The 23,875-nt window shown below is 44.3% G+C and overlaps 1 protein-coding gene across 6 annotated transcripts in view; it reads left to right on the top strand.

The window, feature by feature from the left end:
* The window catches only part of LOC111155224 (phosphoinositide-3-kinase regulatory subunit 1), an 86,018-nt gene that overhangs the window by 57,682 nt on the left and 4,461 nt on the right, over positions 1 to 23,875 (top strand). For 2 of the 6 annotated variants that reach the window (XM_022515337.1, XM_022515338.1), the window contains exons 3-15: positions 592 to 684; positions 1,124 to 1,198; positions 6,890 to 7,021; positions 7,914 to 8,115; positions 8,315 to 8,394; positions 19,536 to 19,638; positions 20,323 to 20,421; positions 20,523 to 20,703; positions 20,873 to 20,998; positions 21,704 to 21,846; positions 22,056 to 22,232; positions 22,327 to 22,395; positions 22,988 to 23,158. In XM_022515337.1, coding sequence (XP_022371045.1) covers positions 592 to 684; positions 1,124 to 1,198; positions 6,890 to 7,021; positions 7,914 to 8,115; positions 8,315 to 8,394; positions 19,536 to 19,638; positions 20,323 to 20,421; positions 20,523 to 20,703; positions 20,873 to 20,998; positions 21,704 to 21,846; positions 22,056 to 22,232; positions 22,327 to 22,395; positions 22,988 to 23,158 — 1,651 coding nt within the window. Of the gene's footprint in view, positions 1 to 591; positions 685 to 1,123; positions 1,199 to 6,889; positions 7,022 to 7,913; positions 8,116 to 8,314; positions 8,395 to 15,787; positions 16,249 to 18,062; positions 18,169 to 19,535; positions 19,639 to 20,322; positions 20,422 to 20,522; positions 20,704 to 20,872; positions 20,999 to 21,703; positions 21,847 to 22,055; positions 22,233 to 22,326; positions 22,396 to 22,987; positions 23,159 to 23,875 lie in introns of those variants that run through there. The other 4 variants (XM_022515339.1, XM_022515340.1, XM_022515341.1 and 1 more) reach the window with 4 other exon arrangements.

The following is a 23,875-nucleotide window of genomic DNA, read 5'->3' on the forward strand; positions in this document are numbered from 1 at the left end:
CAAGTGCGCTGTGTCTAAATATTTTAAAGTTATAAATCATATTCATGACCTATTGAGTCAAATCTGTTCCATTCTCCTACCTGCACAGTTATTCCTTCATAATGAATTGAATTTAGGTTTCTTGGGTTCCAGGTTCTGCCCCAGAGTGTGGTGGTGGTGGGCGGGGGCCGGGGGGAATGGACCACCACCCCGCACCCCCCTGCCCCAGCCCAAGCCAGGTGCCTCAGGCCCAGGGGCAACTCCCAAGGGAGTTTCTGCCCTGGGGAGGGTGGACCTGGGTTAGAGGCCCTGAGAGGCCAGTTGGGCAGGGAATTCCTGGGTTCTAGCTAGGTACTCCGAGTGTGTCCTAGGGAAGAAGCAGGCCTGTCCGCTGGGCCCCCAAACCTTAAGGTACAGAAAGAGGCCTGGCTGCAAGAGGGCTCGAGAGAGAAGCCTTCCTCAGTGCAGGGCCCAGCACCGGGCTCGGTCTTGTCGGGCCTGAGTTTGCCAGTGTCGGAACTACATTGTTTTGTATTTAAATTCTCTTCCTTGCCGTCTCATGCATTTGATTACCCCAATTAAGTATAATCGTAGGATTTTGTTTATTTGCAGCTTTGGCTCTTCCAGATCTCGCCGAGCAGTTTGCCCCTCCCGACATTGCTCCGCCTCTTCTCGTGAAGCTCCTGGAAGCCATTGAAAAGAAAGGTAATCAGCTGGTAGAGGGGCTCTCTTACCTTGTTATATTCTTATTTCATGGGTGTTGTGATTTACATTTGTCTGTTGGGCATTCATTAAATACATTTCTCGCTCCTTGTGCTAGACACATGAGCTCTTTGTTGCCGTGCAGTGGGGAAATAATCTTGGTCTGATTCCTAACCCCATGTTACCATGTACTTACTGTATGGAAACTATTAAATTCTCCATAATTTAATAAATATAATTAACTTGCTCTTTAGGGGCCAGATGACTTTGCCAAAGTTATTGACATGCCAGCTAAGATTAATAAGTAGGAGTTCACTTCCAAGAATATTTGGTACACATCTAGAATAGATATGGGATGGAAGCTGGAATGTCTTTCTGGCAGCAGGCTCACAGGTTCTCCAGAGAGCTGTGTTTTGCATGCTCAGTCTGTTTTGTGTCTTAGGTCTGGAATGTTCAACTCTATACAGAACACAGAGCTCCAGCAACCCGGCCGAATTGCGACAGCTTCTTGATTGTGGTGAGTGTCATGGAACTGGAAAGACAGATGGGAAGCATGGCTCTTACCTTTTGGTCTCAGGTAAAGCACCAAAAACTGGAACGTAACCGTTCAGTGTTCTAAGTTTGAAGGAAGTTCAGAAATCACACCCAGTTCCTTCTGCCCTATTAAGGTAACAGTGCAAACCAGCCCGGACCTTTGATGTTTGTCTCCTGAGTTGGGGTGTGTGTGTGTGCCTGCCTGTCTGCAGGCGTGTGATCTGACCTCACGGCGAAGAGCCTCTGGGTCCTGCAGGAGTTGCTGAGGAGAGGAACACCCCCTTGGGATTTCTCTGGCTCTGCATGTCGACTGTCTTTCTCTGACTGTGCCGTTGGCTACAGCTGATTCATCTGGATCAGCTTTAAAAATATTTATAAGTCTATGTCATTTAACAGAGGTCTCTTCTGACCCTTTCCATTTTCCTCTCCTTTTTTTTTTTAAAAGGTTTTATTTATTTATTTGACAGACAGAGATCACAAGTAGGTAGAGCAGCAGGCAGGGAGAGAGGGGGAAGCAGGCTCCCCACTGAGCAGAGAGCCCAATGTGGGGCTTGACCCGAGCCGAAGGCAGAGGTTTAACCCACTGAGCCACCCAGGCACCCCCTCTCCTTTTTTTTACTGTCTCAGTCTTCTTTCCTTTCATGCTTCTTTGCTTTCTCATGCCATGTTTATATTAAGTAATGCCATGATGCTGTTCTATTCAGTGCTGTGCTGAACTCTCAGGGAGGTAGGGGAAACCTGGTTCGTAGCATTTGCCCATTTCCACGGCGTAACTACGCCCACTGTGGTCAGTTTCAGGCTCCCAGGGTGTTATCACCAAACTCCCAACTTGGAAAGAATTGAGCACAGGTGGCCCTTAGAGCAAGCCAACTACAGTGCACCATTGGTTAAATGACATCAATTATTTCAACTTAGTGGTGCCTTCATTATTGGTTCCTCTCTTCTTTGCCAAATAGAATAAAACTACAAACGTGAATAAATTTACTGGCCATCATTCTGGCCAGTCATCTTCTGTAGCAACTTGTAAAATCTCTCAAATTCTTCGTTGCCTCTCAGAATTTTTCTTTTGGAAAAATATTTCTCTGCTTCACATTCTTATAATTGAATTTGGACTTCTGAAACCAAAAGAATGAAACCTCATTCGGGAAGAAGCTCTTTTAAACAAGGTACTTGTTCAAAGAATGTAGTAAGTGAAAATGTGAAGTCGAGGCAGCTCATGACAATTTCTAGAAAAGATGTTTCTGGGAAAAAAAGATTCTATCTTTATCAGTAAATAGTTTCACCTGAAATGCACCACCCAAATGTTTGAAGTTTGAAAAAAAAAATTTTTTCAAACTTTCATTTTTATTTTGTGCATGGAAGCCAGCCTCTCACATGTGCAGGGCATGGGCCCTGGCGGCTGGTCTCCTGCCTTCCCCCTAGAGCAGGTCAGGAGGAGCTGACTGGCAGAAAACTCAAGGTGAAACACATGTCCTTTCTTTCTCACAGCCTGACCAGAGTGGTAAGGAGACTGAATTTTGTCCTTAGCCAGTTGAACTTGAGATACATGTTTTGGTCAGAAAATTGGTCAGACTGAACAATAGTCACAGGAAATGTTTAGACATCAGAGACTGATGAGATGGGAGTTATTTGAGAAATAGCGGTTAAGCTTTTAAATGTGACTGAATACAAATGATGCACTTTAGCTTTAGAAAAAAACCTTCACATCACCTTTGAAATGGAATAAGTAACCAAAAATCACGTCAGCAATGTATTTTGATAGACAGCTTTTCCTCACCACTTGAGGTCAAAACCCATACGTAAAAAAATGGTTTCTTGTGGATTCTGTGTCATAAAAGTGAATTTTGTGAGCAGAATAAGATAGATTTAGGAGTGGGTCCTCTAGGACTCTAATAGCTTAAGGATTTTTCAGTACATAAAAATACTGTAATACCTTGGAGGAAGCTCAGGGATAAGCCACTTACACTTTAAAAAAAGAGAGAGAAAAGAGAATTCATGGCTTTTAACCAAGCTTGTGAATTACCAAGCATCCACCAAGGGTGGATGTGGATGTGGAGAACAGCATCCCACTTTTATTAGCACCCTCCTAAGTTATTTTGTTCATCTCCATATTGCCCGTGTGATAGCAGTATTCCTCACCGCTGATGGCAAAGCTGCGATTTGCACCCAAATTAGTCTCACTCCAAAAGCCCTTACTCTTTTTTTTCTGCTGTATTGACCTAGAGTGAATTAGATCTTTGTTGTTCTCATTTGATTTTTCTCCTGATTTTTTTTTTTTTTTGGTTTCTCCTGACCCGAAGCAGGCCTCCTTCTCTTTCAAAGTTCTCATTACAGGAAAGAGAAATTCTGTAACTATGGTGATAGATGTTAACTGGACTGACTGTGGTGATCATCTGTAACATACATAAATATCAAATCCTATTGCTGTAATAGAGTTACATGTGAGTTATACTCGCTTTTCAAAATGAGGCTTTTAGCAGCCTCGGCACACCTGCCCTTTACTCACTAGATGCCAACAGCATGGTCCCTGAATTTTAACAATCAAAAATTGTCCAGACATTGCCACATGTCTCCTGGGAGTTGGGGTTGGGGTCGGGGTGGGGCAATAAAATGGAAACCCCTAACTGAGAACTGCTGGCTTAGGTAGAGGTGAACCGGGGAGGGGACTCCATCCCTTTGGGAGGAGGGGTGACATGCTGGCAAGCTTACTAGTTGACCTGTCTTGAGCAGACTCCATGCAAAGCTGGGGTTTAGAGGGTATAAACTCCTCCATTCTAGACCTAAAGTTTGTTTCGTATTGCCAAGTTATCCTCAGAAGTTATCACATGACAGATTTCCACAGCTCTTAGAAGAGCTCATTAGGATAGTTTGAATGAAGAAAAAGAGACTTACAGAACAAAATTCAGGAACTCTAAGGAGCTTTAGAAGCTACATTTAAAAAATAATATACTATGTCATCAGCACTAGTGGATTTGACAAAGTGAGCTTATCCAAAGGCTAATCCCGAGACTCCAAATGAGATGATTTTGTTCAAAGGCTTAAGGCTCTTGGGAACATAGCTCTTGTGTTAGAGAAGGGCTTGGGTGAATTAACATTACCCTGAGGACCTGCTGTGGCTCAGTCCACAAACGTTTAGCAAGCACATCCTACGTGTTGGGCACGGAGAGGAGCAGGAAGAGCAGGGAAAAGCCACAGCTCGTGCCCTTGAGGTAGTCTCAGTGTAGTAGAGAGACACCGGATTATCGCACTGTCTGGGAAGTGTCGTGACAGAGACGGGGATCGTCAGCACTGCTGAGAAGGCAGTAGAAACCCTGCCTGAGGGAGGGGCCTGTGAAGTAGTGAGCATATGGATGTGTGTTTGTTGTGGTTGTTTTTTACCATCACTGAACAGTTTGTCCTATTCTGACAATACACAAATTAGGTAATAGTAATCGCCCCCGGCAAAGAGATCTCGTAAATGAAGCATACAGGGCGTGAAGGCCCCGGGCCTAGCAGCTTGTCAGGCGGTCAGTGGCTGTGGAGTGCTCGAGCAGTACACACAGTTTTGGCTGACAGGCACACTGGTGGTTGCATTACTTCTCTCGTGGGCCCTTTGTGCCCAGACCCAGTACTGCCTCCCCCAGCCTTATTGGGGATGCGATGTGTGCCGTTCGTTCTGTGGGGTACAATCTGTGCCCCTCCACTCTCTGAGTTTAAGAATTCTCCTCTTTCAGCTCACCTCTGCGCATTCTCTACCAGATGCACTTCCCTGAGCTTTATTGGTGTGTTCGATTGTTTTGTACGGTCTGCCTTGTGAGCGGGCCAGGTTTGGTGTATGATAACGATGTGTCCCACGAACTTCTGTGGCTTCACGTTGAACCCAGAGTAATATCTAGTATCACCCCCGCTTTGGCCGTCCAGGATGCCACCTTTTCCTCCTCCGGCTCCCACACCTCGGAGGACTCCAGGCCTCCACATGATCCAGTCAGTCGCCAGGTTGTGTCAGTTCTTGACAATGTCTCCCACATCTCCCACATTATAATTCAAATTAACAGAAGTGTTCCCTTCACTTCCAGCAACTTTCTGTTCCAGCTGATTTTTAACACTAAAAAGAATAAAGCTGCTGAAAAATGTAGCATTTCGTTCGTCAGCTCACTTCTCCACTGAGTACACAAGTCTGCAGATAATCTTCAGGTTGGCCTTCACATCACTGGAGTGCGTCCTTCAGCGGCAGCTGGATGCTTCTCCTCATGCAGAGATGCCCATGGCCCTTCCTGCCCAGGCATCCCCTCTCTCTGCTGGACACTGTGCCTTTTTGTACCCCGAGTGAGTTAGTTCGTTAGCATCACCCCATTATTAAATTGCCTGACCTCTTTTCTGGGTGAAGGATTTACTGGACAGATGTGTTCGTCTTTCTTAGGAGCTAGTTCAGTGCCCACAGGTTAGATTAGTTATATCCTAATTCGAGTACCCTGTCAGAATTAGGGAGAAAATGTTAAAAATATTTTTATGGCTATTTTTGAGATTGTTAAAATTCTGTGTATCTTACTGTTTGTTCAGTCACTCTGTTGAGCTAAATTTGTATGACTTCTAAGATGCAGTATTTAGCAACTCAAAATTTAGGCAATCTCTGGATTTGCATTTCATGTTTTCCTGTTGAGGTTTTAGGAAGCATTTACTAAATGATTAGCCATCCCTAGACAGAGCCCTTCTCAGAGCAGAAACACCCTCCAGAAGGTATTTGGAAATATTCTGGGGGCTCCTTTAGTGTGCTAGGGCTGACATAAACAAAACTCCACAGACTGGTTGGCTTCACACGCAAACCTATTTTCCCCCTGTTCTTGAGAGTAGAAGCCCCAGGTCCAGGCAGGTTTGGTTTCCTGTGAGGCCTCTCTCCTTGGCTTACTGATGGCCATCTTCTCACTGTGTCCTCACAAGGCATTCCCTCCATGCTTCTGCTCCTGGTGTCTCTTTGTGTGTCCACATCTCTTCTTAAAAGGATACCAGCCAAGTTGGATCAGGGCCTAGCCCCAATGGCCTCATTTTAGCTAAACTTCTTAAAGGCCCTGTCTCCAAGGCCCTGTCTCCAAGTATATTCACCTTCTTAAAGGCCCTGTCTCCAAGTATATTCACCTTCGGAGACAGTGGGAGTTAGGGCTTCAACCTGTGACTTGTGGGGGACCTGATTCAGCTCAAAACGGGGACGTGATTTTCTTACTGTTGTTGCCCCACCGTCTGGGAACATGCCCGTGGCACGGGCAGAAGACGTCATGCGAAATGCTTACCACTTAGGGGACAGACTTCCACAAAGAAAAAGTGGTCTGTTTGCAATGCCAGGAACAACCTCTGTGAGAAACACTGCTCATAAATACTCAAGAATTTTATAACTGTCCTCCTGTTGCTTCCTTTCTTTTTTTTTTTTTTTTAATTTATTTATTTGACAGACAGAGATCACAGATAGGCAGAGAGAGGAAGGGAAGCAGGCTTCCTGCTGAGCAGAGAGCCCGATGCGGGGCTCGAATCAGGACCCTGGGATCATGACCTGAGCCGAAGGCAGAGGCTTTTAACCAACTGAGCCACCCAGGCGCCCCTGTTGCTTCCTTTCTTGTGTCATGTTTATGTCAAACATTCAGAAAAATGGGCCCAACTAATATATACAGTGTCTGAAATCTTTTTAAAAATGTTTCTGTCACAGATGCCGCCTCCATGGACTTGGAAATGATCGATGTGCAAGTTTTGGGAGACGCTTTCAAACGCTATCTTATGGACTTACCGAATCCTGTCATTCCAGTAGCCGTTTACAATGAAATGATTTATTTAGCCCAAGGTTTGTTTTCTGTCCTGAAAACCTCAATGAGCATGTATTGAGATGTGCAGATGTATGTAAACTCTATTAACTGCAGCATATAAATAATAAATAAGTCACATATTCAGAAAAATGGGCCCAACCAATGTACATAGTGTCTGAAATCCTTTTTAAAATGTTTCTGTCACAGATATAAAGAGCGATGTTTTAGAAAACATTAGTAGGAATCTGCCCTCTCCCCGACCCCCTCCCTCCCCATTAGCACCAATTCCCTCCCTTACCAGGGCATCCAATAGAAGACCCAGATTCTCATTTGCTTAGGAAGATTCTCTACATGTTGAAATGGCTAATTGTTAACCTTTTATCAGCATTAACAAAGTTCACTATGTCAGGGAAGGCTGCGGCGCTCCAAGTGCCATCTTTGGATTCGGGGAACCTGGGACCGGGACCCACTGACTGGGGATGTTCTTACCATTTTCCTCAAGTGGCCATTACAGAATGTGCTGAGGGACGAGGACTCTCATGCTGAGGAGCTAATGCTCAGTTAAAGTGCTTTGGGGACAGGAAATTGTGGTTCGTAACCTTCAAAGTCAAAACGTGTGATACTTATCTGATGCTCCTCTAAATCAGCCAATCACACTGGAAGCTGCTCAGTAGAGGGTGGATCTCTGCCAGCACAGCCTGATCCTCTGGTGGCTTTTTACACCAAGAGTTTCTTGCATTTCCATCTGACTTGAGAGCTCTACTTTCTCACAATGCCTTTTCTGACAAGAAGAACAAGTGTCCTGTTTCTGATGACTTCGTTTAAAGGGACTCGTTCTTCTTTAGCTAGAACAGAAACATTCTAGGTGTTTAGTCACTGATATCTAGAAACAATCTGGTTTTTTTTTTTTTTTTTTTTTAAACTCTGTAGAAGTACAAAGCTCTGAGGACTACATCCAGCTGTTGAAGAAGCTCATTAGGGCACCTAACATACCTCATCAGTATTGGCTGACGCTTCAGTATTTGCTAAAACATTTCTTCAAGCTCTGTCAGACCTCCAGCAAGAATCTCCTGAGTGCGAGAGTGCTCTCTGAACTTTTCAGCCCTCTGCTTTTCAGATTCCCAGCAGCCAGGTAAGGTGAAAGGAGAAGCGAGTATTTTTGGGTCGTGGGGGAGGTCCTGAGCTGATGGATCATTCAACTTATTCCGAAGGTGCTCTCTCACAGATGCACGTGCACCTTCCTACCAGACACAGTGACTTGAATGTGTATAAATGAACATGAGTTTGCTGTTTTGAAAACAAGTTTCTAATAAAACTCTCTTTTTTTGTAGCTCTGAGAATACTGAACACCTCATTAAAGTTATAGAAATTTTAATCTCAACGGAGTGGAATGAGCGACAGCCTGCACCAGGTAAGGCGTTTTGAACTTTTAAAATTCTGTCCTGGTTTGTTTTTTAGAATGGTGGCTTTTGACCTTCTCTGAAGGAACGTACGTTTCTGGTAGAATTGTGATCCATAACGTGTCACCTTGCGATTTACAGAAAGAATGGCTGAGTGGTAGTGTATGCGGAAATTTTATCTGGATTTCAGTATCTGGATTTTTCAGTGTCTGTGGATTTCAGTGTCTGTGGATGGTCTTGCTTTTAGACGTGGGTTGTGGGGAGCTCTCTCCCGTCCCCTCAGCTTTGATGCTTCCAGTTGTTGCATAAATTACGGAGCTCATTTTAGTGGTTGACATTCTTGTTTTTCTTTCTAATCCTTATAAAGTAGGGGATTTATAATTACTACATAATTTGAAATATTTTGGAATGTGTGTGTTGGAAGGAGGTCTGCTGAGAAATGTCTGTCCAAATCAACATTTTCAAGAATGCAAGCAGTGTGAAACCAGGGTGTTCACTGGAGCAAGTTAGAGCAGGCCAGACACTTCTTTGAAAGCAGGCTGGCATTCGGTTAGCCATTCAACAAAGCAGGAAATGTAGACCACGTTAGCAGTGGATTTAATTTAAACTGATGTATTTTTCTTCCACTGTGGAAAGTCTAAACACTTTGCCTGTATGCTTGTTAAAAATTAGCTAACAGAAGCTGGTCATTGGGAATAGTAGGGTCCAGTCAGTGAAGTGAAGTTTCAGGACCGGTGGAGATGTTGTTTATAGTCTTAATTTATGCCTAGAATTAAAATAAAACATCACGAATAAGATGTTAAGATAATAATTCTTTATTACCGGTAACTCATGCAGACTGCCCAGTTTATCTCTGTACCAACAGGCATGGGGTCCCCCCTGCGTTGAGCAGTGGGGAATTAGGTTTCGTAGGTGTTACCCAGCGAGGCTCGGTGGGGTGTGGATTGCGCGACCGGACAGGTAACCACTCACAGTGCGCGTATTTGGAAGGGCTCCTGTGGACAGGACCAGGATACGGCATCCACAGGTAGGAGGGGCAGCAGAAGCAGCACATAAGGCACGAGTGGTTAGGCTCCAAATGTTGCAGGTCACAGCAAGCAGGATGTTCAGCAGGGATACTCCGAATTGTAGGTGAATGGCATCAGAGAAGTCTGTCAACAGTGGCTGAGGACTTTAGTCCAGGGGGCGGCCCACAGGTTTCATGTCCTGTGACTGCTCGGTGCATTTGTTAATGGATTTGGGAACTCTGTGTTGGTGTTCACAGGCTGCCTTCGGGCTCAACAGAAAAGATTCAATGGTAGATTAAAAGTACCCTGTGATAAGGGGACAGGGGGCAGGTGTGAAACATGACACTTTAGTCCTTTATTGACTGCTCCCCCCACACCCCACCCCAGACTAAATACAAGAGTGGAGAAAGAAGTGTAGTAACAACAAAAGAGTAGTAGTAGAACTACTTTTTTGTAGTAGTAGTAGTAGTAGTACTTTTTTGAGTACTACTAGTACTAGTATGTAGTAGTATGACTAGTACTAGTAGTACGACTGCACTACTTCTTTTGAGTACAAAAGAAGAGTAGTAACAACAAAATGGGCCCCTGGGCCAAAGGGCGGAGCCCTGCCTCCCACTTTCTGGTGGCCGGTGTGGAGGTCTGTCTCAGACTAGGGACAGCTGAGCACCGCATGCAGTAAAGGGCTGAGGGTGGTCCCAGTCTTCTCAGCGCCCACCCCTCTGGAGACAGGTTGACATGGAAGCTTAAAAGCCAGACAGGGTTTGATTGATAACCCACCAATGAATTTATCATGAAATCTTTGAGAATTTCTGCTACACACCAAGGAGAATCAGTTGGAGTTTAATTAGTCTGACTGGTATAAACCGGTTAAATGTCCTTACAAGTTTGAGCCTAATTCCATCCAAAAACAAAAAAAATTCACGTTCATCCGTTTTCACTGAGTGCACCTAAGACTGCCTGCTAGGCATGGACCCCACTGCTTTCCTCTACTAAGAAACTGGTGTCAGAGGCGGGTTAGTCCTGCCAGCCATGCTGAATGGTGAGCAATGCATTGAACATTCCCTAGACTTGCCCGAGATTCATGCAGCCTCTTCAAGAAAATTGTATCTGGGTCATCTCTGAATGCTAGTTTGAGCCATTCTTCCCTTTGTTTGGTATCTCTTAGCTATTCTGAAGAATGTTCAGGCCCTTGGGAATAAAATAAATGCTTCAGTATGTCTGCCTTGTGGAAACATACTGACCACCTCAGGAAGAACGTCCTCATGCCGAACCCCTTCGTATTCAGGAATGGCTTCGTGCCGATGACTGGCGGGGCACTCTTGGTTAGAGAAATGATTTCTTAGGCCTGGTAGGAATCTGACATTTTCCTAGACTCCTTCATCATTGCCCCAGCCCATGCTGTTACCACAGGGCTCTGGAAGCACAGCACCGGGGTATCTCCAGTGAACAGTCACAAATCATTCATTTGCAATGACTTTATTCTTGTGAATAGAAGGAGTACTTGAATAATTGGGGGGCCGTTGCTGGGGAGACAGGGAAGCAAGGCTATTATGGGATAGATAGACCTCTTTTATAGTTTTTACCTGGTAGAACCTGAACTGCTAGGCAAAAATGATGTTAGAGGCAATGTGTCAATTCATAGAAGACCATTAGCACACAGTATCTAATTAAATACTGGGGGAGGGTGCTTACTCTAAATATGAAAAGAATTTTAGATGTGATGGGTGACTTTGTAGGGCAATTAAGTAGAAAGAAAAGGCTTAGAGAAAAAAATGGTACTTGAATGGGCTTTGAAGAATTGGTAGTTTGAAAAGGGGAAGAGGAAACAGTATTTCAATTCAAGGAGTTTCAAAGGTTTATTCAAAATAAATTGCAAAATACAAAATGAATGGCTTGATACAAAAAGGTAGTAAATGTTTTAAATGACAATATTGTAAAAAGCATCATTTTAGAGTTGAAAGCATTGCCCAGCTCTAACTTTGCTCATAAGGAGACAGAAGCGCCCCCGGAGGTTGCACGGTCACGTGGTGCTAACCAGTGTGTGCCAGAACCAGGTCACCCCAGGGAGGCCCCGTGCGGAAGGGACCCAGTCCCGGACTCCTGCCAGGGTCTCAGCACTGCACCTGCTTCCTGGGTTTGGGGAAGCTTCATGAGGAATGGGGCTGCTTTTAGTGTCCAGTCTGAAGTCCTCTGAAGTTTGCAGTAAAGAGCCCCAGTGTGATTTCCATAGCTGTGGTAGATAAAACTCAGAGTCACTCCATCCATCGTGTGCTGGTAGGAAGAGAGAGTCTCAAATGGATCTGGATTTGAATCAGCTCTTGGCTGCTTATTTGCCAAGGTCATATCAAATAACTCAACCTTTCTAAACTGTTCCCTAGTCTGTGAAATGGGAACAATGCCTCTCCTGGGGTGGTTAAGATTTCAATGAGGTGACAAGTACTGAAACTCATGACCCATTGCTCAACTCTGGTTTTTTAAGGACCTACCAGAGGGGGCCCCCTTCTGCAGCTCCCAACTCCTCAGTCCTGTCAGGCTCTTCCCTCCACTGAGCCCACACTGCCAGCCTACGGAGCCAGGCCTTGAGGTGCCTGCATGGGCTTCAAGGCTAATCTGCAAAACACACACTCACTGGGTAGTTGCTGCCCGGTGGGTGCATTGCTTGGAGGGAGGAACGTTCCTTACTTGGTCTCATGCCCCTTCCCATGTGTGTGGCTTGGTGAGTGGAGGGCCTGGTTTTCAGTAGCACCTTCTCCTGCCATGTGCCTCTCTGCAGTGCACAGAACACACAACTGTACAGAGCAGTCCCCACCAGCGCCATCTACTTCACTTCACAGGAAATGCTGGATGTGCAGTGATCAACCCATTCCATAGGCTTATGCCCTGTAGTTCTGCCTGTTCTTTCCCTTTGCTCAGCTCCATTCCTCAAGGACAAAGGCTGCTTCTCCTGTTGAGCTCCTCCTAGCATAGAGCTAAGCAAAGGATAATAATCATCCACATGAATTTTCAAAAGTTCCTTGACAGACTAAGCAACTTTCAAAGAACTTTGGCATACCCACTCATTTAGTGCATGCAGCAAACCTGTGAAGCAGGCATCTCCTGCATTTGGAGAGAAACTAAGGTTTGAAAGGTTAAACATAGAGTCACTGAGTCCTCAGCGTTTGGATAGTCTACTGTCCCCTTTGTTTCTAAAAGTCTTAAAAATACCTAAAGCTGAACAGCAGGTTTTCATGACTCATTAAGTGCTATGTTTACCCTATTGATACTTGGGTAGCTAAAGCAGATTTCTGTAGGGCCACTAAGGGACAAACAGGACCATTTAACACAGGGCAGCTCTGAATGAAACCCATTATAAGTGTATTTACATATTTCAGATTTCATGGGTATATCCAGAAATATTAATGCAGCATAATTGAAGTCTAATATTGCACCCTCAAGCCCAGAGTGGAAAATAAATGACTCTTTCTCCCTCCTGCCCTTCTACACCTGTCAGAGTTAATGTTTAACCACTGGCGCATTGCAAAACATTCCTCCTGAAGAGCCTGATTCATAAATCTTGTTTTAAATGCTCTGGGCTTGGTTTTTTAACCAAGACGAAAGCAAGCACTAAGGTAGAGGGAAATGACTTTCAAAGAGTTTTACTTTTCTCTGATTTATTTTTTATTGGGTTTAAAATGTGGTCTGACATTAGAGGGTTGTTTCAAAGGTGAGAAATGAAACCTTGAAAAAAAAATGCATATATTTAGATGGGTCAGAATAAACAGAGAGGCAAGCCATACTAGGTTATAACGAAAAATAGGAAGTTTTATTTGTGCTCTGAAAAAGCAGCATATTTCAGGGTGCATATATTGGTGGGGTAGTCACTGTGCAGACTCCTCTCCAGGGACAGCATTTGAGAGGGAAGCAGTGCCGCCTTCTGCTAAGCAACTGTCACACCTTTTCATGCGTTTTGTAGAATGTGTCCTGTGTCAGTCTGGGTTTATTTATAAATTCAAATGGACATTTTCCTTATTGCGGTGTAAGAGCACTGGATATGGAGTAAAGAATTTGCATCATACTGAAAGGCCCTTCTGTCCTAATTTGTCTTAAGTTAAAATGGAGGGAGGCATTCATTTAACCCTTGAAGATTTTGGTTCCTTTATTTTTTTCTTCTCACAGTATTTCTTTTTGTAAAGAAACTGTGCACGATAGAAGCTGGGTAGGGAACACTCTCTGATGGGGATTTGCACGTGTGAGACAGTGTTCAGGCAGTCTGTACCTTTCAAGCATGTTTTCACGATTAACAGTATTTTCCTGACTAGGTAACACCTACTGAGAAACGAAGTGTGGTCTGTTTTTTGCCTCTAAGATGAGTTTTTAAAAACTTTGAGGAAAGGAAAAGTAGCAAAGCATACTGTTTCGAGGAACCCAGACGGTAAAGTCAATTTTCCAATATATGTGTGAGTTCTCTGAGTCTTTTTGGGTCTCAGATACATGCCAAAATTAAAATACGAGTGGTTTTTTTTTTGTTTGTTTGTTTTTTTAAAGAACTTAGCAGCCACATGATGAAAAACACTTCCTAAGTTGATATGACATCTGTGCATTTGATTTATTGGTTATTTGCAAATGAATCTTCCATTTAATTTGTATGAAATTTTGGACACAGTGGGAAATACACAGAAAGTTGAGCGTTTTCTCCCAGAGAAGTTACTGATTCTGTTCTACCAGCAGAGGGCTCCCTTTTTAAGCTAATGAAGACCAGAGAGTGTCTTGCCCATCACTTTTCAAAGACTGAAACTAAATGGGAAAAGACTCAGCTCACACTTTCAGTAATAGAACAGAAGCTCTATGGTAGAGGATTGTACATATTGTGAGAAACGATGCAAAGTTCTCAAATCTAAGACTTGCTTTCTCTAAGTGGAGAGTGTACTGCTTTCCAGGGGACAGCTTTCTGAGATGGAAAATACACTTTTGGACTAGAAGACACTATCATCTTGGAAGGTTTTGACATGAAACATCATGTAGAATCAGGTGGCTGAAGAGACTGATGTTTCCAAGCTTTCTAGCTTTGGAAAGACTATTTTTAAAAGTAGGGCAAGATTCTGCAGCTCAGGGTGCAAGGGTGTTCTCAGAACTAACCATATGTCTCAGTGATCAGCAGGCAGGAGCTGGAAGATCCACTTAAAGACTTTTTTCTTTCCATTGGAAAGTAGGTTTTTCATGCTCTATCAGTTGCACCAGTTTATAAAGTTTATAAAGTCACTTGCATCATGAGGTTAGCGCACTTCCCAGATACTGTGGGTGATCCTGCAGCTGGGGCCTGCCTGCGTGCATGTGATGTCAGCACCTAGATCTTCCTTTAGCTCCCTATGGGACCACAGGGTCATGTGTCTGAGGGTAAATACTATGGCTAGACCCGTGTTTCTTCACAGAGAATCAGAAGGTAGTTTTTTTAAAAACTGTAACCAAACTAAAAATAGAAAACAGAAAAAGTCAATTTTGTTGTAGGTGTGAAATTTTTCACATGTGGCCTAAAAGAATTTAACCTCACTTTCATGTGTACTTTTAACTTTCTCTGGAAGAAGGAAGTGAAGACCAGGGCCAGTGGGTGGAGAAAAAGTTTAGGACCAGAAGTCTGCAGGCTAGGTTGTGGTGCTCTGGCCTTGATCGCGGGCAAACCACTTCACTCCTCTGCCCTCCGGACCAGGGTTCCCAGAGTGTAGCTTGAGGGACTTGCTTGAAGTGCTCTTTAGAATTACTGTCTGGTTTTAGAGTTAGTGATTCTGTGACTTTACATTGTTACGGGGTCTGGGGGTATCAGGAAACCCCTCCCATCTTACCCTGAGGCCAGTGAAAATTTTCTTAGGTCAAGTTTTAGTGTGGTTCATTGCCACTTTCTCAGAGGACAGAGATCCTCTGGGAAGGCGTACCGTCCTCCTGGCCCTATCCTTTGCGCCGTTTAGCGGTCACGTGAACTTCATGCAGACACACCTTTTCATTGTCAGACACTCCTGTGGCCGGTTAAGCGTGGCTTGAAGTCGGCTCCGTCTGAGCAGCTGCACAGTGGGGTTTTTCGGCCAGTGCTCACGTGGTCGTGGAGTAGAGAACCCAGCGGAGGATCCTCTCCTCCCACAAGCAGGCCTTTTCCAAACCTGTGCCCTGGCGAGCTCCCCCGCGGGGTCTCGCGGTGCACCTGCGGGGCTGTCGGTGCTGCTGTGTGGGAGGAGGCGCCCCCGAGGGAGGCACGGTGTTCTGGGCGGCGCGGAGCGGTTCAGGCCTTTACAAGCAAGGCTTTGATTCTATTTTTGCTGAACTAGCTCAGCCACTTCCTGTGTTTGGCCGCGCATAGTGCCTCGCTTCACTGTGGCCACTTGAGCCCCGCGCGCTGCCGCAGCCAGTCAGAGAGACTATTTTAGGTCCCTCCACAATGGCCTTCTCATTTCCTCGGCGAACATGAGCGCGCGGGGCTGGCGGTGGCCACTTGTTAGCCGATGACAACTTTGACTTTGACTCGGGCTCCCCTCCCCCACCCGAAATCCCTAGCTCAGCAAATATTTGAACCTGCCCAAGTTAATCATGAAGCCGTGATCTTTATCTGCGAGACGTGCGAGCGCCGGGGCTTTTCCCTTCCCGGCCGCAGCCCCAGCATCCAGTGGCTCTCTCGGCGGGGAGCGGGCAGGGAGCGGCGCTGCTGCGGCGGTCCCGTCCCGGCGTCCGTGTCGCGCCGCGCGAGCCCGAGGGTCCCGCGCCGCCGCCGCCGCTGCGCCCTGCCGGCGCGAGCAGTGCCTGGGAGCAGGCGCGGCGGGACTAGCCGGGGGCATTGTTCTCACTGTCGGATACCGGCCTGGCCGCGGGAGGCTGCAGACATGCATAACCTGCAAAGTAAGTTGCCTCTCCCTCGTGCCCCGCTCGTCGCTGCCCTGCTTTGCTTTGTGTACTTCTGTGAAAGGTTCACTCTTCTGTAGTTTGTCTTTGCGGGTGTGTGAGTGAGGCTGATTAAGAGCTGTCTGGGGAGGGCAGATAAGGGATGAGCGGAGACACTCCCCCCTTTCCTGGAGGGGCACGGTGGGAGGAAAAGATGGGGTTTGGGTTAGAAGTGGGGAAGAGGTAATTACAATGTGCTTGGCTGGAAGTTGGGACCTGGCCAGGCCTGGGAGAGACGTGGAAAATCACCTGTCTCCCTCCCCTCCTCCCTGGGTTGGTTTGCCACAGGGGATCCAGCAGCAGGACTGGTTCACACCAAGTGCTCCCCACTACGAAGGCATGGGCATGGGGTGGCCCTTGGGGCTGTTAGCCTGTCCACAGCTGCTGGCAGGACTCCTTTTGGGGGAGGAAATGCATATGTATTTAAAAAAAAATTTCTTCTGAACCTTATCTGAAGGACATATCTCACACCCCCACTTTGACCATATGTGTGTGTGTGATTTTGAGTTTAGGAATAGAAAAGTGTTCCCGGGAGCGGGCTGCAGGGTATGGGTTGAGTCTGCCTTCCTCATTAATGGGCAAATGAATTCACCTAGATGGGGCCAAGTGAACAGTGTTGAGAGAATGCCTTGCCTTTGCTCCACTATTTTCTCTGATTTATATTGTATACGTGAAGAGATGGTTTACAATGGGAATGTGCATTAGGCTCTAGTAAGGGTAGTAGGATTATATGTAGAATGGCTCTAGAGAACTAAATAGATTTATAGGGGAATTGACTTCTTTACATTACATATTGCTAACCAGGCTTAAGGGTCCCCAGAGGGAGGAATTTGAGATGGAGGGAAAAAAAAAATCTCAAAAGTGATTACATCACTCTCCCCCCTTAAGCACTATTAAGCCCATCTTCAGACTTCTGGTGCTGCTGGTGAGAAACAGTTTGCAAACATCGTGCTACCTCTGCATTCTGATATATGGCTTCTTTTTGGAAGATATAACTTACCTTGACTAGTCTTGTTAGTGACATTTTAACATCTGCTAAGAATATACATGCCTTCATTCCTATTAAGATTTTTCACTGTTATTCCCTAAGGTCTAGTTTTAACTTTACTATGTTTGGTAGATTTTTCTTTTAATTGTGCTTTCTCATGTGGTGTACATTTGTAACAGTGTTTAAGTTCTGAGTTGTCCAGTGAATTCGGTGGGAATGAAATGAAATATCCAGAGTTCTTGATCCCTTCTGCTTTTAATATATACAGGAAGTATTTAAAGATTGTAAAATACGCCTTAAATATACCATTTTGATGCATTTGTAAGATTTTTAAACCAAGGCATGATCGGGCTCTCTATTAACCCAGATGCACTGGGGGGCGGGGGGGAGCTACGTGCTGCAGCATATCAGCTTTTGTCACCTGCCAACAGCGGAGCGTACCATGCTGCAAAGAGTAATAAAAAAGGAATTAGAAAACTCACTGGTGGTGGTGAAGAGTCAAATCAAACATCTTTTTGAAACGATGAGCATGTACATACCTTGCTGGTCTAGTAAATGTAGGTTCTCGGCAAGGTTGGGATTGTGTTAGGGCTGGATGTGGAAGAGAAATGATGAAGCAGGAGTGGTCTGGTGACATTTTTCTGACTTGATTGGCTCGGGTGTGTGATGTAATAGGTTACAGTGCAGCCCCTTATAGGTTTTAAAATGAATTCCAAGACACCATTACAAAGAAAGCCGGACTCTTTTCTTATAACTGAGCTCAGCCAAGGAAACTCTCGCACAAATGTACAACACTGTTTGGAATATGGAAGACCTGGATTTAGAATATGCTAAGACAGATAGAAATTGTGGCACAGACTTGATGTTTTATATAGAAATGGATCCACCAGGTAATACTGCAGTATGCTTTTAGAAAGCTAGTTTATTTTGTGGGGTTTTTTTTTGACAACTACTGTAACTGATCCTCTGTAGATTTCTATTTATTAACTTGTTGTAATTTAATAAAAATTAGCTTGATCATAGCATGGACATGAAATTGTTTGCCTGTGGAAGCCAGCAGATCAGCCTGTATGTGGTGAATGCTTTTTCTTACTTGAACAGATAGGAATTGAATTCCACTTTTTCACTGGTGTCTTTTGTTTAACCGGGGTCCTTTGCTGTTTGGGTTATAGTGTTATGTATCGTTCATACTGTTCCTTTAATTAAAAGGATGCGTCCTTTGTGCTGCTTTTCTCTTTTGACAGTGGATGAGGACAGTGTGGTACTTTGCAGTGATAACACTTGGTACTTTTAGAAAGCATGTAAAACCTAGCAGTGATTGCAACTCAGTCCTAGGCGACTTGAAACTATTCTAAATCAAACGCTGAGACTTTACCTGCTCTTATATTAAGATACTATAATGAGAAAGGGAGTTGGCTTCCCATTATTTATTTAGTCCTAGGCTTTACAAAATATTCTTGATAGACTCCTGAAATTTTTGCATGAAGTACTACTCGTCCTTTAAAACTTGTGACTTAGAATTCAGTTAAAATGTTAGCCTTATTTTGCTTCCTAAACTGTATTGCAATATTAGCCCTGCTCCCAATTAAGAAATTCAGAAACACTGCAGTCTTTTATTTGTCACCAATTGGTGTATGAATACTGATTTGACATTGAGGAAGAGGGATATGGTTTTTCCTCAGTCTTGGCATATAGAGCACAATTTGTCCAAAAGAATATTAACATGAATACTAAAGAGATTTAGGTCACAGATGAGTTTCTTAAAGTGGCTTTTGGCAGAATGGTGCCTGAAACACTTAGATTAGAGAAAACCAGTTCCTCCTCTTAAAACATATTGCTGGATGAGTTTTATTACAGCAACAGCATTTGTGGCGGACAGAAACCAAATTTGTCTTTTATAATTAAATAAGAGGAGGAAATTAAAGCCAACCCATGTGATTCCTCCTGCTCATATGTTCACGGTTTCCTCTTTTAGCTGGATTTGATCAGGCCTGAAACTTTAATATAACTAGAGCCTAGAAGTAGAAAATGCCGGGACTCTGGATTCATTCACATTGCCAGCCGGGTTCATTTGTTAAGCTGTTCTTTTTCACCCATATTCTGAAAGATGTCCTTTTTTTTTTAACATACTGATCCTGTTTCATAGAATTGAGAATTACTGCTGTATTTCACAGTATTCTAAAGAAACATAAATTAGACCTAAGCGTTTCACTGTAGTTGAGATTGCAAACAACTTTTCTTTCTCTTTCATCTGCAGCATTGCCTCCTAAACCACCAAAACCCACTAGTGTAGCCAACAACGGTATGAATAACAATATGTCCTTACAAGATGCTGAGTGGTACTGGGGAGATATCTCAAGGTAAGGCTATATAAGTGCTCTGAGTTTTCACGAGAGCGAGCGAGCTCGTTTTAGAGAGAGAAACGCACCAGCGTGCTAAGTTCCATTTTTAGGATGTCCTCCAACATAAGCACGAAGCATAGTTGGTTGTCTTCCAGAGAAGACCAGAGAAGTCCCTGAGTGCTGGGGGACCGTGGGTGTCGGATGCCATGGGAAATTAAATACTTGACAAGTTTCATTCTGGACAGAAATGTCAGGAAAGCACCCGGGTGGAGTGGCACTGCCTAAAGGCAGGGTCCAAAGTCACTTTTCATTAGGGAAAACTGTCAGGGTTTGTGTTATTATCTGACACATACTTTACAAAGGCATCTTTATTTGTCGCTTTTTTTTTGAAGGGGGACTAAGGAGTCCTTTGGGGATTATGTGTTTTTGTGCTCGGTGTATGTGGTTACAAAATAAAACTTTGTACCACAGCTTACACCAGTACTGAAAGTGGGTATGTTGTTTTGTCGCTCCCAGTTTGTAAGGAGATGAACTTCCTAACATTTCTATATAAACAGTACATGCACTCTGCGGGCAGCAGGGGGCTGGAAGGGAGCTCTGCCTACTGTGTGCTTACTTTTGCTGTGAAGTTAAAATTCCAAAAACAAAAAGCAGTTACTGAATCCTCAAAGTGAGCTTTGTCTTGTGTCATTTTCCTTTCAGGGAAGAAGTGAATGAAAAACTTCGAGATACAGCTGATGGGACCTTTTTGGTACGAGACGCATCTACTAAAATGCATGGGGATTATACTCTTACACTAAGGTGAGTCTGGGAACGTAACAAAGATGAAGCTGTGGAAGCAGACGTCAAAACACATTTTTTTAAAGAAGACTGTAATGCCATTTATTGTGTTGTATCTACAGGAAAGGAGGAAATAACAAATTAATCAAAATATTTCACCGAGATGGGAAATACGGCTTCTCTGACCCACTGACCTTCAACTCTGTGGTTGAACTAATAAACCACTACCGGAATGAGTCTCTAGCTCAGTATAATCCCAAACTGGACGTGAAATTACTTTATCCAGTGTCCAAATACCAACAGGTAATCCAAACTGGAATACTCATGTTACAGTAATGCAATGTTTCAAAAACATTGTGAAGCAGATGAATTGCATGTAATGAGATTTAACAACTTTTAACTACAGTTTGATATCGGCCAAAACATTGACTAAATACCTCATCAGCTGAAGTTCTCTCTCTCATTTTTCCAGGATCAAGTTGTCAAAGAAGATAATATTGAAGCTGTAGGGAAAAAATTACATGAGTATAACACTCAATTTCAAGAAAAAAGCCGGGAATATGATAGATTATATGAAGATTATACCCGTACTTCCCAGGTGAGTCTTCTGCAAAAGTCACATTGTAGGCTCAGAACTTGTAGTTACTAGAGTCTAAGACGTGTCCTTTCAGTTTCTGCTAATCGGATGAGGGGAAAAGATCATATATTTGTGAATCACTGTTCATTATTCATAGGCTCTCTAGACCATAGTATATCTCCAGAGGTTTCCCATGAAGCTCTTAAAGATTTCACAATAAGTACTCATGCTAATTGAAGAGGTTGCTGTGAGTTTTAAGTGGATTTGACATAATTCCTGATTGAACTCCCCCTGCCCCCGCAACACACAAACTTGTCTGACCTCCAAAATGGAGATTTAACTATTATATACCCTGTCATAAAAAAGTAGCTCCGTTCCCTGCAGTATTTTCCTAGAGGCTTAATCTTCTCTGGGCTGTGATGTTTCTGGGACCACCAGAGGGAGTAAAAGGCAACATGGATTCCTTAAATTGCTGATAAAGGGGAATGACTTTTAAAACAATGAAAACTATAGGAAATTGTCAGACATAGACTGGAAAAATTCCCAAAGTAAATGTATGCTTCTGATACTATTTTAATGGGTTTTATGAATTAGGGGCCTTGCTTGGTAACAGAGTACTCAGATGCTAGATAGTAATAGCATCAAATGTCCTGACAGCGTCTCACAGTAACACGTTATCTGTTCTATGAAAGGTATGACATTGTCTCATTCAACATTGTATTATAGGAAATCCAAATGAAAAGAACAGCTATTGAAGCATTTAATGAAACCATAAAAATATTTGAAGAACAGTGCCAAAGCCAGGAACGGTACAGCAAAGAATACATAGAAAAATTTAAACGCGAAGGCAATGAGAAAGAAATACAAAGGTTGGTGAATCAGGGGGGTTGTCTTTGTGCTGAAGATAAGCAGAATCCTCCAGAACTGTTGAAAGATGGTCTTGCTTTCTGTGCTTTGAATAATTGAAAGAAAGAAAAAAAAAAATGACAGCCCGAGAAAGCATTCTTAACTTGAAGAAAGCTTTGGGAAACCATTATGATAGAGCAGGTAATGACCCATGCCTTTCACTTTCCTGTAGGATTATGCATAATTATGAGAAGTTAAAGTCCCGAATCAGTGAAATTGTGGACAGTAGAAGGAGACTGGAGGAAGACCTGAAGAAGCAGGCAGCTGAGTACCGGGAGATTGACAAACGCATGAACAGCATTAAACCAGACCTCATTCAGCTGAGAAAGACAAGAGACCAATACTTGATGTAAGTCCCAGAAGCCGAACCCTGGAAGCCACCAACTGATAGTTGCAGAAATTAAGGCTACGTTATTAATGCGTTTTCTTTTTCGGTTTTTCAGGTGGTTGACTCAGAAAGGTGTTCGGCAGAAGAAGCTGAATGAGTGGCTGGGCAATGAAAATACGGAAGAGTAAGTACTTACTGCAGGTGGGAGGCAGCAAAGGAGGTTTTTCATTCTAGGGAAATGCACGACTTGCTTTGTTTGCGGAACAGCGAGCAATTTTACTGAATTTGGAACATTCTCTATAAACGATGTCTCTTTATCCTGAATGTTATAAAAGGAAGGTTCAGGGAAGGGGGATGCCAACCTAGATAAAAAATCCCTATGGTTTCTCAAACAGTTGGGGGGCGGGGAAAAAAAACACAACACAGTTCCATTCAGTGGATCTCCCAAAGCTTAAGTATGTGTTTTGTTTGAATTATTTGAAAACTGGCAGTCCTCCTAGTCAATACATTTCCTGATCTGAACTGGACGAACAGGATTGGTTGACACCTTCCTCTCTGCCCAGGTTCCTCAGTGGAGCTCCTGACTGCAGTTTAACTTACCGGTGCTCTCTGTCCGCGGGGGTGGGCACATTGAAGGCTGAAGCTGGATGAGGAAAGGCAGGCCGGAGAAGCTGCTGGAGTCAGAGCCGCAGCTGCTGGCCCACGGGGCTTGGGAGGCAGGGCAGGCCGTCCCCGGTGGGGGCTTCACAGAGACCCTCTCTCTCCTGGCTCTCTAGCCAATATTCGCTGGTGGAAGATGATGAGGATTTGCCACACCACGATGAGAAGACCTGGAACGTGGGCAGCAGCAACAGGAACAAAGCTGAGAACCTACTCCGAGGGAAGCGAGACGGCACCTTCCTGGTCCGGGAGAGCAGCAAACAGGGCTGCTACGCCTGCTCTGTCGTGTACGTAGCTCCCGCTGCTGGGCGCCGGGCACGACGCTCTGCTCACTTCTGTCCGTTCGGCCACCCAAGCCGGGGCAAGGATGTGGAAGAACCTCACGGTGCAGTAGTGCAGGACAGGAAAGAAAACATGCTGTTTTTCAAGTCCACGCAGAAGTATAGAAACCTGCTGTGGAATTCAGAGACTGGGCTTTGGGGCCTAATTCATGAACTGGTTAATCAGGAGTAGTCCAGATCTTTTCATCTTTGCAATGAAAATAGCACTACTTGCCGCCCACCCCCACCCCGCCCTTTTTTTTTTTTTTAAACTTCCCAAGGCTAATAGCAGTGGAATATGAGGTAATTCCTGTGAGAGCTCCACCCCCAGGTCAGGGCCACAGCAGGAACAGGTCAGAACAACGAGAGAAAGGTCACTGCCCTTGAGATCAGGGCACCCAAGAGATGACATTTCTAACACAGGGCTTATTTTCCTTTTACTTCTCATACTATTCCCACCTCCTATCATTTCAGAAGAGTGTCCTCTAGGAAAGAAAGGTTCCAAAAATACAGCATATTCGTGGTCTCTCTCCACTTCAGCAGAGAAATAGTCGTACAGGAAGGAGGAAGTAAGAGCATCTCGGAGTTAAGGCCAAGAGAATAGGAGCATATAGGGGAAATGCAAAGTGAAAGGCTAGCCTGAGAGAATCCTACAAATGCCGGTAATAGTAGAGCGCTGTTACA

The sequence above is a fragment of the Enhydra lutris genome, unplaced genomic scaffold, assembly GCF_002288905.1.
Source record: "Enhydra lutris kenyoni isolate GAN:26980312 unplaced genomic scaffold, ASM228890v2 scaffoldscaffold40, whole genome shotgun sequence".
Classification (NCBI taxonomy): domain Eukaryota; kingdom Metazoa; phylum Chordata; class Mammalia; order Carnivora; family Mustelidae; genus Enhydra; species Enhydra lutris.